Below are 15,025 nucleotides of genomic sequence, written 5' to 3'. Positions count from 1 at the left end.
CATCGTACACGGCACGTTTCAGCCAGCTTTACTCAACTAGGGGTAGGGAAAAGGAACAGAGAGGACCCCCCCTCCCTCTCCTCTCCAGTCCCCATTTGCTGCCCGCAGAATCGACTTGCTTTCTTTAAAAAATTCCGGCCGCCAGGCGAGTATACACTTGCGCATGCGCCTTCCTCGCAAAATTCGTGGAAAGGAGAGGGAATAATGGAATAATAGTTGCTTGGCGGGCGGAGGAGTCGTGGCACACATACGACTCTTTGAACGTGTCGTTCAATTCTGGTGAACGAGTCGTTCACCGCTCACAAGAGAGAGTCGTTACTTTTGAACGACTCGTTCACGAACGACCCATCACTAGATCAAATGAATATTCAAGAAAAATAAAAATAAGGAGATATCTTCATGTTAATTTACATTTAATTTAACAAGCGAAATAATGAAAATAAATTTTCACATTTTTAAAATATAGAATTAAGAATGTGAAACAAGATCTTGAAAATATAATTTCTTAAAGTTTATACAAACGATGATGCTGAAAAGTATGTGGTTATAAGCTGCCTGCTGTTGCGAAACATGTAATACTAATTAACACTATTACAACATTAATCACTCATAGAAAGAAGTATGTATTTTTTTTCTAGTTATTGTGTCGGCATACTTATTTTTGCGCTACTGGGATGGTGATATTATATTGATTGCACCACTTGTGTCACTGTTATTATTCATAGCTTTCAGTGTAATAGTATGGACATTCTAAGTTTAATTTCATATTTATGCATTTCTCTTCGTATTATAAGAAGGTGACTGTATGTGTTTAGCAAGTTCAACATTTTCATATGGAGACATTTCCATATGCTGTCATTTGAACTATATGTACAAGGCATAATATTGTGTTACCATTGTATTGCATCTAGCAATGTTCATCCACATTGATTTTTCGCCCCAAGTTGCTTTTGTTTTATTGCGATTTCATCATGCTACAAATGCAATTTTTACATGGTTCGATTTCGATGTACGTCTGTTAACACATACTGCGGAGTTTTAGCGATTACTTAAGGTTTTGTTCAATATATGCCTTCGTGGTTAGGTTAGGCAGGTTAGGTTTGGTTCTCTTATCATTAAAATAAAGACCCTAAATGCATTCTACTAAGGTTCCGTTTTACTTCTAGATTCATTCCCATGCTTCTATGATATTTACTGTCGCTTGTCGACGTAAAATATCTTGTCTGTGGGAAGTGCGCATGCTTGGGTAAGGTAATTTTTAAGTTGTTTTTTTGGCATGAGTTTACAATACCGGACCACTCTCCAATTTCTATAAAATTTCGCCTACTTACTAATTTCGATGTCCTGATGACGTATCTGTAGTTCATATTTGGCGGTCACTTGTTAACACTGTACATTTACGTGTACAACTTGTAAAATAACCTTGCGATTTACCACGGTGATTGTCCATACACAGCAATTCGGAACCATCTTTCTTTCGCAATTAATTACCTAATGGTCTTCCTTTACGCACAACAATCTTGTTGACGACAGACGAGGAATGCCTACGAGGTTAGGTTAGGCCTGTTAGGTTAGGTTCCATTAGCATAAATACAAAGAAAAATTAATATTTTAGCTAAGAGAACTATACCTTATCTTGCCTGTTGATTTCTTCTTGTTGGGAAAATGGCGTCTTCCGTGGAGCTATTGTTCTTATGGTAGGGTTACGTTACGTTAAGAAAACATAGTTTATTTCATTTTTTTCTCGATTTCCATACTTGACCGCCAATTATTACATGCAGATTCGTGATTAGGAGTTCACAATTAGTGAGTAGGCGAAATTTCATAGAAATTGGAGAGTGGTCCGGTATTGTAAACTCGTTCCGTTTTTTTTTTTTTGAGCGAATGTAGAATATAGAGAATGTCTCCAATTTCGTTAATATTTGGTAGGTAAATATACGATAACGCCCGGACACCTTTCACTCATTTATTTCCTTAATTTTACCACTGGTACTTACCTATTTTGCCTTGTGGAACATTCTTTAAGGTGAAGTTATGCCCTTTTCCATAAAATACTGTCAACTTTTCATATTACGATTGATTATTTGTCTTACTTGTTCCGCTTCTGTAATAGACAATATGACGTGTACTTGTAATGGATCATTGCCCGTCATGATGCTCCAGCTTGTGTTTTGTCGATTTTCAGTGTGCAAACAGTGTTTCAAACCTTCATGACAAAAAATTATGTACTATTTCGATTTTTTTTTTCATGTTTACCTCCACAAACCATGCACGTTAGCCCCAAAAACCATCCATGGATAGCCCCACAAACCATTGACGTTAGCCCCAAAATCCATCTATGGGTATCCCCAAAAACCATCCACGAATAGCCCCACAAACCATTCACACAAGGTTAGGTTAGGCCTGTTAGGTTAGGTTCCATTAGCACTCATTTCACCCCTAAATTCATCGAAAAAAGAAAGCGCGGCGAACATAGTTAAAAATAGAAATTTTCGTAAAAAGAAGGCACGTTTGGAAACACTCCAGAGACCGCGTGACTTTCAATGCTCTCGCCATCTGCATGCACACAATGAAAACAACGGCATAATGTGGCAGGCAATGCCAATTTCTTACGTAAAAAGTGATTAATTCTTGTTTGGCAGCATTAAACTACGAAGTTTTTACTTTCCGTGAAAGAAAATACCTCCAAGAACGTCCAGAATGCTAAAGAAACTCATTTCAGTAAGTACTTTCTCCTGTAAATTTGAAGAAATCCGTCCGGACGATATCGCATATTTACCATTTGGTATACTAACTAAATTTGGCCTTCTAATCACGAATCTCTTGTTAAAATGCGGGGGTCACGTGTGGAAATCGGGAAATGGTTCGTAGGGCTATCCGTGAATGGTTTGTGCGGCTACCCGTGCATGGTTCGTGGGGCTACCCATGCATAATGTAAAATTTCTATACGTGAACCGTGCATTTTAAAAGTAATTGCTACAGGTAAAAGCTTCATTAAATATTACCAGAGAAATTACGATTTGAAAATACCTTTCACAAGCATGAGTAGGCCTAAGTTGTACTTGGTTTACACTCGTCTGAGACACTGAACTCTGGTGGATTTTCATGTGAAAACCCTAACCTCAAAATGCTCTTTACACCCCTAATTTAAACTTCAAGATAAGGGTTTTTAGATAAAAATTTACTTTCTAATCTTTGGAGGCAGCAAAATGGCCATATGTGCCAACGCACCCAAAAAGTGTAACCCATTAATTCAATCGAAAGAGGTTTTGTACCGTGAGGCCAATTGTTCTGTGGCCAGGAAGGATCTATGAATGTAATTTTTATGCTAACCTTACCCACCTAACCTTGCAACAAAAGCATTTAGGGATGTTTTTTTATTACTCAGAGCCATAATCCTGACCTGCGTAACCTAACAATGAAATCATATAACAATGTTATATCTCTTTGTATCCCATGCAGATTATGTAGAAGGTAGCTGCAGCCTGTATCGAAGTAGACAGTAAACAATTGGCTACTCTCAAACAAATAATCATATAGTAGTCTAGAGAAAGTAGAAATCCTTCAGAATACATGCAGAAAATATGTGTTATTGAGACAAGAATAGAAAGCAAAAAATGCTTGTGTACCATGATTAATTCAGAATTAAACAATCAAAACTTGAACTAAATATAAATTTGTTTTCATTTACAGGTAATTATGAGGTTAGTTTCCACACAGAAGCTCACAGAGCTTCAGAAATGCCCAGAAAATGTGAGAAACATTTGCATCATGGCCCATGTGGATCATGGAAAGACAACTCTGGCTGATTCTTTGGTTGCTAGCAATGGGATCATATCACAGAAAATGGCTGGAAAGCTTAGGTGAGATTTCTATAAACACATCTATTTTGCTCAGTACTTTTTTGTGTATAATTTAAATTCATTCACAACTTTCTACTTTAGTAAGGTTATAAAAGTTGCCTGCAAGGATATTTACATTCATAGTTTCCCTTCATCTTTTGCAACTGTAAAGAATTTTATTAATTATCATATTCTGTTGGAGAAGTGCTATTAATGCATATTTGAAGTCTTAACTGAAATAAAAAAGGAAATTTAAAAATTGTACTTACATCTGTGAGTATATTGTTCCTAATGTAACACAGACGTAAGTACAATTTTTAAATTTCCTTTTTTATATTCTGGATTTGTGAGTAACACGCGACTAACCTACAAAATGCTCGTAACTGAAATATGGTTTATTACTAGGAGTTTGAAATTTTAGAAATGTGAAACATATTGGTTAATTCACCTGTATTGATGTATTAAAAATAATAACACTCAAGGCTAGCTCTGCTGTGCCTTTCTTCATACTTTACATCCAAATTTGATGTCACATGACCTCTGTTCGTCCCCCTTGATGAATACACTTATTCATGGCTAGATATTAATTTGTGTAACACATTTTGGTGAACTTTCTAAAATTTGTGAAATTGAATAAGTTCATTAATAATAATAACCCATGGCGCAACAGCTCGGGAGAGCCAGGTCCTACCTAACGACTGCCAGCATCGCTTCCACCTTCCGAGGTGGGAGATCAGCCAACCAGTTAAAGGGTGACGTATGGCAGCCCTAGGAACCACCAGTCATTTTCCATGACCGAGTTACGCTACTCATTCATAGCTCCCCATGTCCCTCACAATGGTGGGTGGCCACTGGTCTCATACATAGGCTGAAATCTTGGGAGAAATCTTTCTCCAGGAGACTTGAATCTGCACGTGCCCAAACCTTAGACCGCACGGCCACAATGCGGGACAAGTTCATTGATACAATTCAGATATTATTATAATGTCTTTGATTCTAAGTATCTTGTGAAGTAAAATTCAGTGATTGGAGTGCATGTGATTTGTCTCATTAATCCTGAGCCTCATAACTAGTAAAAAAATCTGACTTTCAATGATTGTAGCAGAGAAGCTATTCATTTTCAAACGTTGTGACCATTTGGACTTTTCATCATCATCACATAAAAAAACAAAATATCAAAGTTTCAACCAATCTAATGGAGGCCATTTTACAATGAGATTTGTGCATAATTCTGCTGCATTATCTTGGGGTAAGCAGCACTGAACTGTAGTAGTATTGAATTTTTGTTTTTAAAATCTACTGTTGATACTGATTGGCTAATTGGGACTGGACCTGCAGTTTAAAATGGGATCCAAAATTCTTTGTGCCTCCACAGAGTATCATACTTGGGACCTGTTGATTACAAGGTGACAATGTTACCACTGTGCCATCGGCAAGGCAAAAACTGTAGTAGTCATAATAACAGTAATATATCATGAATGATTTGATATTGATAATGTAATTTCTGTGTGACAAAAATGTATTATTCTCTGTAAGTTATTATGTGCCATATTATATCTGTATGTTAGTCACACCTATGCTGATTCATGATCAATTGATGTACACTTGTGGGGGCAGTAAAATTTTAGATTGTACATGTTTGTACACATAGTTACTAATGGTGAAGCAAAATAAATATTCATCTGGTTCTTAGTTTGAGCCATGCTGCTATTATTATTATTATTATTGCAGCAGGTGTACACTTAAACATAACATTTTCCCTTTACTCAAATTTGTGTGAATAAAATAGCATGGAACTTGCCTTCACATGAGTGAGTACCAGCTCCAGTGGTGTGCATGTGCAGTGGCATAACCAAGGGGGGGGTTATAATCCTTCCTCCCTTTTGGCCAAGTATTTTTATAAATGGAATAACAAGTACTGCTAGAGATGACAATATAGGACTGACTACTAAAATAAAGAAGACGACCTCCGCTTACGGTCAACTGCTCCCCCTCCCCATTTCCCTTCTTAAAATCTGGCCACATTACTTAATATGTGTTCACATTTGATATAGACCTGAATGAAAAAGAGCACATTCTATCAGAAATTGAGCAGGTACATGAAGAGATGCATTTGTAACTCACTAGGTCTAGGAAAAACATGGTATAACTGGAAGCCACTTTGTTGTGAACCTTGCGAGTGAGGATTTTTAGCACTTATCCACTTCTTGAGTACTTGCCATGCCACCATTGGAGTATGTGCTTGTTAGCATTTGCTCATTTCTATTAATACCATCTGTTGGCATTGACTGTCCACTTCCCTCAACTGTGCCAGCTTGATTGGTGAGCACGTTAAGTGGTCGACTTTCTACTTTGTGAGTGGTTCCTTCATCCATTTCATCTAATCAACATTTATCCTCATCATCATGATTAGACAAAAGCAATGCCTAGTAACGAAATAAACAATACAACATCCTCCAAAATTTTCAAAAAACCCAATGTATGGTCATTTGCACCAATTTTCACCTACATTCCTCTCCCAGATGGAAAATTGTAGATATTTCCTTGCTTAATGAACAGATGAAATGAGTTGACATTACTTTATGTTACAGGTATTTGGACAGCAGGAAAGATGAGCAAGAGAGAGGGATAACTATGAAGAGTAGTGCAGTTACCTTGTATTTCAAATCAGGTAAATCAGAAATTGCTTTTATGTACAGTGGAATCCAGATTTTACAGTTTCCTACATTATACATTCAATCTGGTTGGTCCCAACACAGCAAAAGGTTATAAAAATTTTCCTCGATTTTACATTTTCCCACATTTTAATTTTTTTCAGCTTGGTCCCCTGAAAAATGTAAAATCGAGGTTCCACTGTATATTAGAGATGTACTACCTGCACATTGTAATATACCATGAAGGCACATCCCCGCGTGGATGTAGGCCACCTCACGATCAGATCTTTATCATCTGTGTGGTGAGGTATCCTTATATTTGAGACTGGGTGAACCTCGGGCAGGGAGGGTCAGAGAAATTGCCATCAGAAATCATCCACCCTGGTAATCAAATCAAACCTGGCTCTCCCAGGTTGTAGTCAGATGTCCAACCAACTTTCATACATGGTTTTTGGATGTCTGGGTTTGATGATATTAATACTAATATTATTTGCAATCCAAGCTATCTGACAGCAAATTTTGGAACTTCTCTTTCCAGAGATGCTTTATTTACCATGTGGATGCAAATGGAGAAAACACAGGAAAAGTCTATTGATTATTGAGCTATTACTTTTGTCTAGAGTGGCTTAGAACGACAACCATCCAAAGCCTCCTCCATCACATTTTGATACCATCCATGTGTTGTCCTAAGAAGATGTTTGAAAAAATGCAAGACAAAAGTGCATCTCAAAATATGATATTTGACATTACACTTTGCAGTAAACGTTTTCGATTTGAGTCCACTAAGTTTATCTGTTTTGCTTGGAATGTTTCATGCACTGCAACACACAAAACTCCACAAAATGCATCCTTGTCAGGTGAAAAAATATTTCTAAACATACAAGGCCTGTTCAAAAATAAACCAAACTCCTTTTATACAGTTTGTATATAAATTTGTTGAAGAGAACCGTCAATGGTGGTGCCTAGCAGTGTCCTTAGTTATTAACTTGGCGTAGTTTCAAAGCTGTTGCTAAAAGCAGTAACACAGTAGATCACATTGAGTGCATGTGTGTTTAGTACCTCAGTGATTTTCAGTTACCCTGCCATGATGGAACTGGAAAAGCAGCGAGTATGTGTGAAATTACAGAAAACTTTCAAAGAGATGTACAACATGTTACATGAAGCCTATTGCAAGGAATGTTTCAGTCGATCACAGTGTTATGAATGGTACAGACATTTCAGATCGGGTCTAACCTTGATCGAGAACAACACATAAGTAGATCCCATGTTAAAGTGATGTTGGTCACCCATTCGAAGTTTGTGCCACTTGGTTCCACAGTGATTGCACCATTGTCATGGAACAATTACGTGAAAAGGTGCGGTGCAATGGGCTACAGATGTGGCACAACAAATCCTGGATGGTTGATCACGATAATGTACATGTTCATTTCTCACTCATTGTCCGGAAGTTTTTGGCAAAGCACCAGACACCTGTTGCACCACAACTGATCTGCTCTCCTGATTTGGCACCCGCAAACTTCTTCCACTTCCCAAAGTTGAAATAAACCCTCAAAGGTCACAGATTCCAGACAATAGAAGAGATCAAGGAGAATCACTATGGAAGCTACAGACCATGCCAAAACTGGAGTTCCAGGACTCGAAGAAACGCTGGCACCAGTGTGTGCACAGTGGAGGGAAGTACTTTGAAGGAGACAGGTCCAGATAGCTGGTGAATATTACCATTTTCTCAATTTTGTAAAAGTTTGGTTTCTTTTAGAACAGCCCTTGTAATTTACAAGCTTACAATCCTATATTCGTTACGAGTAGCAGCCAAACCTTCTCATCACTTACCTGTTTCATAAATAAGATCAGCAATGATATGTTTCATCTGCTACAGTTTTCTATGTTCATTTACATTTGTTTAATACATATTAATTATTAAATATATATCTCGAATTTTTAGAGTTATAACATAAGGTACGAAGAAAAACATGATCTTACAATGCAAATACATATGCACTTATTGTGACTCAAGTGTGTATATTTCTACTCGCAGTCCTTAGTAAAAAAAAAAACTGCATGAATTATTCTTCCAACTTCTTTGTACCTCCCTGTATTTACATTGGATTTGCAACACATGAAAACTTCCCAAAATTCAAGTTTCCTCTATTTTTAAACAAAGCTCTTTACCATCCAACATGCTGCACAGATGAAAGTAAACAATTGCTCTACCTTACATTCAGCATTCATAGCACTGCAGTAGTAATTTGAATCACGATTATTATTTAAAAAATTAACATTGCCGCTGCAATTTATTGACAGTCAGATCAATCTTTTGTGCATTGCTCGTTGTTAATGTGTAGTTGGGTGAAGCAGTTTTTGGAAAATACCAGCTAGTGGTAGTAAGAAGTCACGGACTGAGATACTGGAGGAACATAAACAGCATCCTCTATGTAACCTCTGTTAAAAAAATCACAGGGTGAAAGGTCACGGAAGCAAGGGGGAAGGGGGCAAGAATAGATGATTCTGTTTATCTTTGTTCATGAAATTTCTCACTTCCATGTATAAATGGTGTAGGCCCCCAAAGAACTGTGTATTGTAGGTACCACTGCCCACATTCAGCTGTGCGATAAACTGTTCGGTTAACACATCAATGCCCAGTTCACTCAACCATCTTTAAAACGTTCTTAACAAGTTGATAGTTAACGCATCACTAAAATCTTAGCAGCCTGTTAAACTTTTAATGTTCGCTCAAGTGATTTTATAGGCCCGTTAACTAACGACATGCTAGAGACATTTTGTTTTGATGCCTTGCTATTCTCATACTTTGATACGGAAATGCAACGTGTCCATTGGTTGCACCGTGGACAGTAGACTGTGCGTAAGCGGAATTGGGCTTCTTGGTATGAAATCCCAGGAACAAAAATAAATAAAATAATGTGTAACACATACATATATGTTTAAGAAATGAATGTTAGTTAGGTATTTACGTCCGCACACCGAAAATGTTATGTATTAGGATTAACAGTTACATTGTACTATCTTAAGTTAGATTTAAATGAGTGCCTACCGACTGCAAATACAAGATCATAAATATATAAATAAAAACTACTGTTCTAGGTTAGGGTAATCTGTTTGAAGTTCGATAAATTTAATTATATTAAAATGGCATTGCAAAAGAGGCCTAAAGGTGGAAATGAACGTGTGTTTGCTATAATAATTTTCCTCAACAAAGGAGAACATTTCACGAAATGTACGCCATGCATAACTTAACTTACTGTGCCATGGCAATTAAATATGTAAATATTGCAACAAGTCACTTCTATTGGCATTGATGTGAATGTGGCATTGCAAACAAGAAATCTACTGTTTCCAAATATTCACTGAAAAAAAAGAAGGCACGTAAAATGTTTATCAGTATGATTACCATTCATGCATATGTACAAGGGACGTTTCTGAATGGTTGTGTTTTTGTTTCGTACAAAGATTTTTCAAAGAAAAAATATACGTATATAATACAATACGATATTTTATATTTGATTTATCATAAATCGTAAAAAGGACAAGTACACTGTTAGACAGTATCCTCACCACTTGTACGAACGTACCGTGCAAAGAATAATTTCCGAATGCGTGGTAGTGTGTTTTACAAACAAATATTCATACTTTTACAATGTCCATGCACGTAACTACATTACCAGAAACAGCTTAGGATTAAGCTTTTTTCTTAATGAAACATACATGTGTAGTACGGTACTTTACATTATGTTTTGTTATTCATTATGTGATGAAATTGTAGTAATTCAGAAAATGTACCTTGTACATGGAACGGTTGATTAATATGATATTTTACATTTGATTTATCATAACTGGTAAAAAAAAACAAAAAAAAAAAACAAGTGCACTGTTAGACAGTACCATTACCACTTGTACGTATGTACTAGGGATGGCCAAACGGATCCGGATCCGAAAAATCTGGATCTGGATCCAAAAGTTATGGATCCGAAAATTCCAGATCCGGATCTGGATCTGAGAGTTTCGGATGTGGATCCGGATCCGAAAGTTCAGGATATGGATCCGGGTCTGAAAGTTTCGGATCTGGATCCGGATCCGAGAGTTTCGTATCTCAATCCCATTATAATATTATCTCACCTTAAAAGGTATTATGATCTTCAATTACAAAGAAATTTTTCATTAGTTAGTCCTATTGCTACACATCGGCTAACACACTCCATGCACAAAAATAATCTTACTTGTTTAACATAAAATGTCAGAGGTGATTTTGTAAATGCCATTGAAACGAATATGTATTCATTCGAATGTATTGGAAATGAAAACACACATAAATGTGAGACATTCCATTCCAGGATGAAACCTTTAACACATATAACAAGATAGAAATGTTATACAAAAATTATACAATTGTTCTACAGTTACAGTTTTACAAATTAAAATAAAACATTATCATATATGCAGTGTTATATAATTACAAAGTGTACGACTAACAAGAGAGGTTATCTAAGTGTCCCCCTCCGATTTCCATGAAACTTGGCAGGTGCATAGAGGGGCCCAAAAGAAGAAATACGTGTTTTTTTTGTTTCTGCTAAAAACCTGTTCTAGGGGGCAACTTCCCCTCAAATGTCAAGATGAGGACAAATTGAAGTGGGGATCTGACCCCTGTGTCCCCCTCCGATTTCCATGAAACTTGTCAGGTGTGTGTATAAACGGACCCAAAGGAAGAAATACGTGTTTTTTTGTTTCAGCTAAAAACTGTTTTAGGGGGCAAAATCCCCTCAAATGTCAAGATGAGGACAAATTGAAGTAAGGATCTGACCCATGTGTCCCCCCTCCAATTTTCATGAAACTTCGCAGGTACATAAAGGGGTCCAAAGGAAGAAAAACGTGTTTTTTTTTTTTTTTTGTTTCGGCTAAAAAACTGTTTTAGGGGGCAAAACCCGCTTCATATGTCAAGATGAGGACAAATTGACGTGGGGATCATCTGATCCCTGTGTCCCCCTCCGATTCCCATGAAATTTGACAGGTGTATAGAGAGGCCCTATGCCCCCTGTTTCTTCCTATGCCATATTTACGTGGTTTCGGGGTCAGATCCCCACTTCAATTTCTCCTCATCTTGACATTTGAGGGGGGGGGCTCTATACACCTGCCAAGTTTCATGGAAATCGGAGGGGGAAACTTAGACCTACCTTGTAAGTGTATTAATTAAAAATTCCGCACGCACGCACACAGACTTTATATATATATGTGTATGTATGTAGAGAGAGAGAGAGTGAGAGTGAGTGAGTGGTTTTTTTTTTTTTTATTAAGAAGGTAACAATATGTTATAAGCACATTCTTACTTTCCAAAGAAGCGCATATGGGATGGCAAAACGGATCCGGATCTGAAAGTTTTGGATCCGGATTCGGATCTCAAAATTCTGGGTCCGGATCCGGATCTGAAAAATTTTAGGATCCGGAACCAACCGGATCTGGATTTCAGATTCGCCAGGATACGGATCTGGCCACATCTAGAATGTACAAGGAAAAATTTCCGAATGGATGGTAGTGTGTTTTTCAAACAAATATGTATATTCTTACAATTTCCGTGCACGAAACGACAACACCTTTTAACTGCTTAGGACCTGAAGCTTTTTTCCTTAATGAAACATACATGTGTAGTACGGTTCTTTACAATATGTTTGGTTATTCATTATGTGATAAAATTGTAGTCATTCAGAAAATGTACCTTGTACATGGAACAGTTGATTATTTTTTTTTTTCAATTTTTAAGTGCTCTTTCAGTTTGTTATGAATACGATTTAATTTCCATTTGCACCGTTATATGTCAGCCCATTTTCAATATACTGCATAATAATTGTTTTGATTTTGTGATTATATTAAGACTCACGTTATATTAAACAACATGTTTTATTCTACAGTACTTACGTACAGCTACGAGCTAAATAAGTAAATAGGTTAGGCAGGTTTTCTTTATTTCTGTACTTGGTTAGGTTAGGCAGGCCAGGTTTGGTGCTTTTAGCATCTCCAGTTTGCTACAGCTGTCCCTAGCCGCTTGTGATTCAGAATATAGAATGTTGAACATTTGCGTCGAGCATTCTCGTCACTGCAAAATCATTTTTTTTCCATTATGTTAATTGGAGTAGGTGGAAATTAATTTGAAAAGTTCGAAAGAACAATTCCCTACTACTTTGAAAGATTGCAGGCTACATTGTGTAATGTCACAAATTTATTTGACATTAAATGAGAGTACAGGACGTGTATTGCCTCTTTCTAGGACAGTTGCTTCATTTTAGTTTTATCTCTTACGTTTTCTGACGTTTTTCAGTTTAAAAAGCAACATAAAATTGGAATGGTAGTTATAAGCAGACATAAGCATAAACACAAGAAACTACGACTTTCTCCAGTTTCTCTGTGATCCACTGGAAAATGGCGTGGACGATGACACCGAATATTTTGGTGAAGGACTTCACCTTATACAAATTGAAATATGTAAAAGGAGGTTACATTATTTTAAAAAGTCATGAGATATTTTGTGTTTATGGTTACAGTGCATTGAAGGTGGAAGCCCAATATGCATTTTAAAAACATCAAGTTCGTATAATTAACTATAAGCATATATTTTTGGCTCGACAGCAAAATTAATAAACTTAGAATAATGTGTGATGATCACGATGCCATTATTGACAAAACTTAAAAAGTACATTGATACGATATTTCTCATTTAACTTACATGTGATTTCTGATTTTCAGTACGAATTTATAATATGAAATACGAAATGGGAAAATTATTTTTGCTGTAGAAAGAAATCGAACTAGTGTATGTTTTGCGATGGTATGCAAATAATGTGTTCAGATCGGTTTGGGATAACCTTTCAACACAACAGCTGGCATACGAAATTTTGCCATCTTATTTCTGACACAGCACAACGCGCTGTTAAACACTTTAATGAAGCAAAAGAGTGCCTTTAGATTTAACATCGACATTAGAGGTCTGTTAGCCTTAACGAAGGTTGGAGAAATGCCTCGATGTGCTAATGTAGCGTTAACTTGATTTAACACTTCTTTAAAATTTAACGTACGTTGAACAAACCGGGCATAAGAAATGTCGATCCAGACAGTGTTGGTTTGTTGGAAGGGAGTGGGGGGGAGTGGCTATAAACCTCGAACAGTGCACAAAACAGGTTGACTTTAGGGAGATCCGTTTGATTGTCAACAACTGCAGGTTGATTTCCCATGCCTAAAATTTGAACATGTTGTGTGGTACTTAGTGTACCATCAAGTATGAAAGTGCCTTCTTGTGATACTTTGCACAGAAATATTGCTAGACCACTGTAATGGCCTTCATTTCATGAATTTTGCGAAGACTGTTTCATGGTGGGAATTGACCCCAACTGCATGTTAAGAATGGGAGGCACACAAAAACTTGGTCAGTTTCTCAGTAGAAGCAGCAGCAACTTATGTTTTTTTTTTTTTAAATTTATTTAATAACAAGTGCAAATAATAACTTCATCAAACTCTGACAATCATTTGGAAAGCCCTGTATATTTCAGATAGGACTGATGAATAAATTTGCTTTGTCAGTAAAAATGCTATGAATATTATTGATGTATTTGCATTGATATGCAATTTATTGGATCAGTAGAATATCAAATATATTGATTGATTGATAAAGTCCACTTTATGCACAGTAAGGCTAATCTGGACTGGACCTATAGTTTAAAGTGAGATCCGAACCACTATGTGCCTCCATTGGGTATCAAACCCGGGACCCCTTGATTACAAGGCGACGACGCTACCACTGCGGCATCGGGGAGGCCCTAATATCAAATATATAAATGTACATTCCTGTTCATTGCTTGGTATTTGAAACCAATTTTTTTTTTTTATTTGATGCCTTTATGTTGTAGAAGAATACCTTATGAATAAAGTTCAACCAAGGACTGCAGAAAATTTATAAATGAACTAATAATGATGCTAGACCCTCTAATAAAAGAAAGTACAAGGTACAGTCATTAAATAACAGGAATTGTATTATAACTTTTTTACAAGGATATATACAGAAATGTTTTTTGCCTTAATTTTTGACATATTCACCCTGCTTTTCAACACACTTGGTTCACCTGTCCACAAGCTTGCAGATGCCCTCCACAAAAAAAACTTTTTGGCATGGTGTGTAACCATCTTTGCACCACCTCGATCACCTCGTTGTCATCTGCAAACTTCTGACCCCACAAATGTTTTTTCTAAGGTCCAAACAAGTGAAAATCTGATGGCACCAAGTCTGGACTGTATGATGGATGTTTGAACACCTCAAACTTCAGATCATATATTCTATCCATAGTATGCACAGCCGTATGGGGGAGCAGTAATACTCCTTTTGAGAGAAGTCCCCGATGTTTTGTTATTATGGCAGGCTTCAACTTGCTTACCAACATGTCACTGTATCGAGCACTATTCACAGTTCGACTCTTCTCCTGGAAGTGCACCAATATAGGGCCATTGACATCCCAAAAGATCGTTAGCAGCACTTTC

The 15,025-nt window shown here is 36.8% G+C and overlaps 1 protein-coding gene across 5 annotated transcripts in view; it reads left to right on the top strand.

Annotated features, from left to right (window-relative positions):
* The first annotated feature begins 370 nt into the window (after positions 1–370).
* LOC145985087 (elongation factor-like GTPase 1) overlaps positions 371–15,025 on the top strand; it is a 400,968-nt gene continuing 386,313 nt past the window's right edge. Inside the window, exons 1-3 of one of the 5 annotated variants that reach the window (XM_083118671.1) lie at positions 371–536; positions 3,694–3,863; positions 6,434–6,513. In XM_083118671.1, coding sequence (XP_082974797.1) covers positions 3,700–3,863; positions 6,434–6,513 — 244 coding nt within the window. In that variant the 5' untranslated portion in view covers positions 371–536; positions 3,694–3,699. Of the gene's footprint in view, positions 620–721; positions 798–3,693; positions 3,864–6,433; positions 6,514–15,025 lie in introns of those variants that run through there. The other 4 variants (XM_083118670.1, XM_083118669.1, XM_083118672.1 and 1 more) reach the window with 4 other exon arrangements.

The sequence above is a fragment of the Lepisma saccharinum genome, chromosome 3, assembly GCF_977018435.1.
Source record: "Lepisma saccharinum chromosome 3, izLepSacc3.1, whole genome shotgun sequence".
Lineage (NCBI taxonomy): Eukaryota > Metazoa > Arthropoda > Insecta > Zygentoma > Lepismatidae > Lepisma > Lepisma saccharinum.
This window is presented reverse-complemented; position numbering and strand designations above follow the sequence as displayed.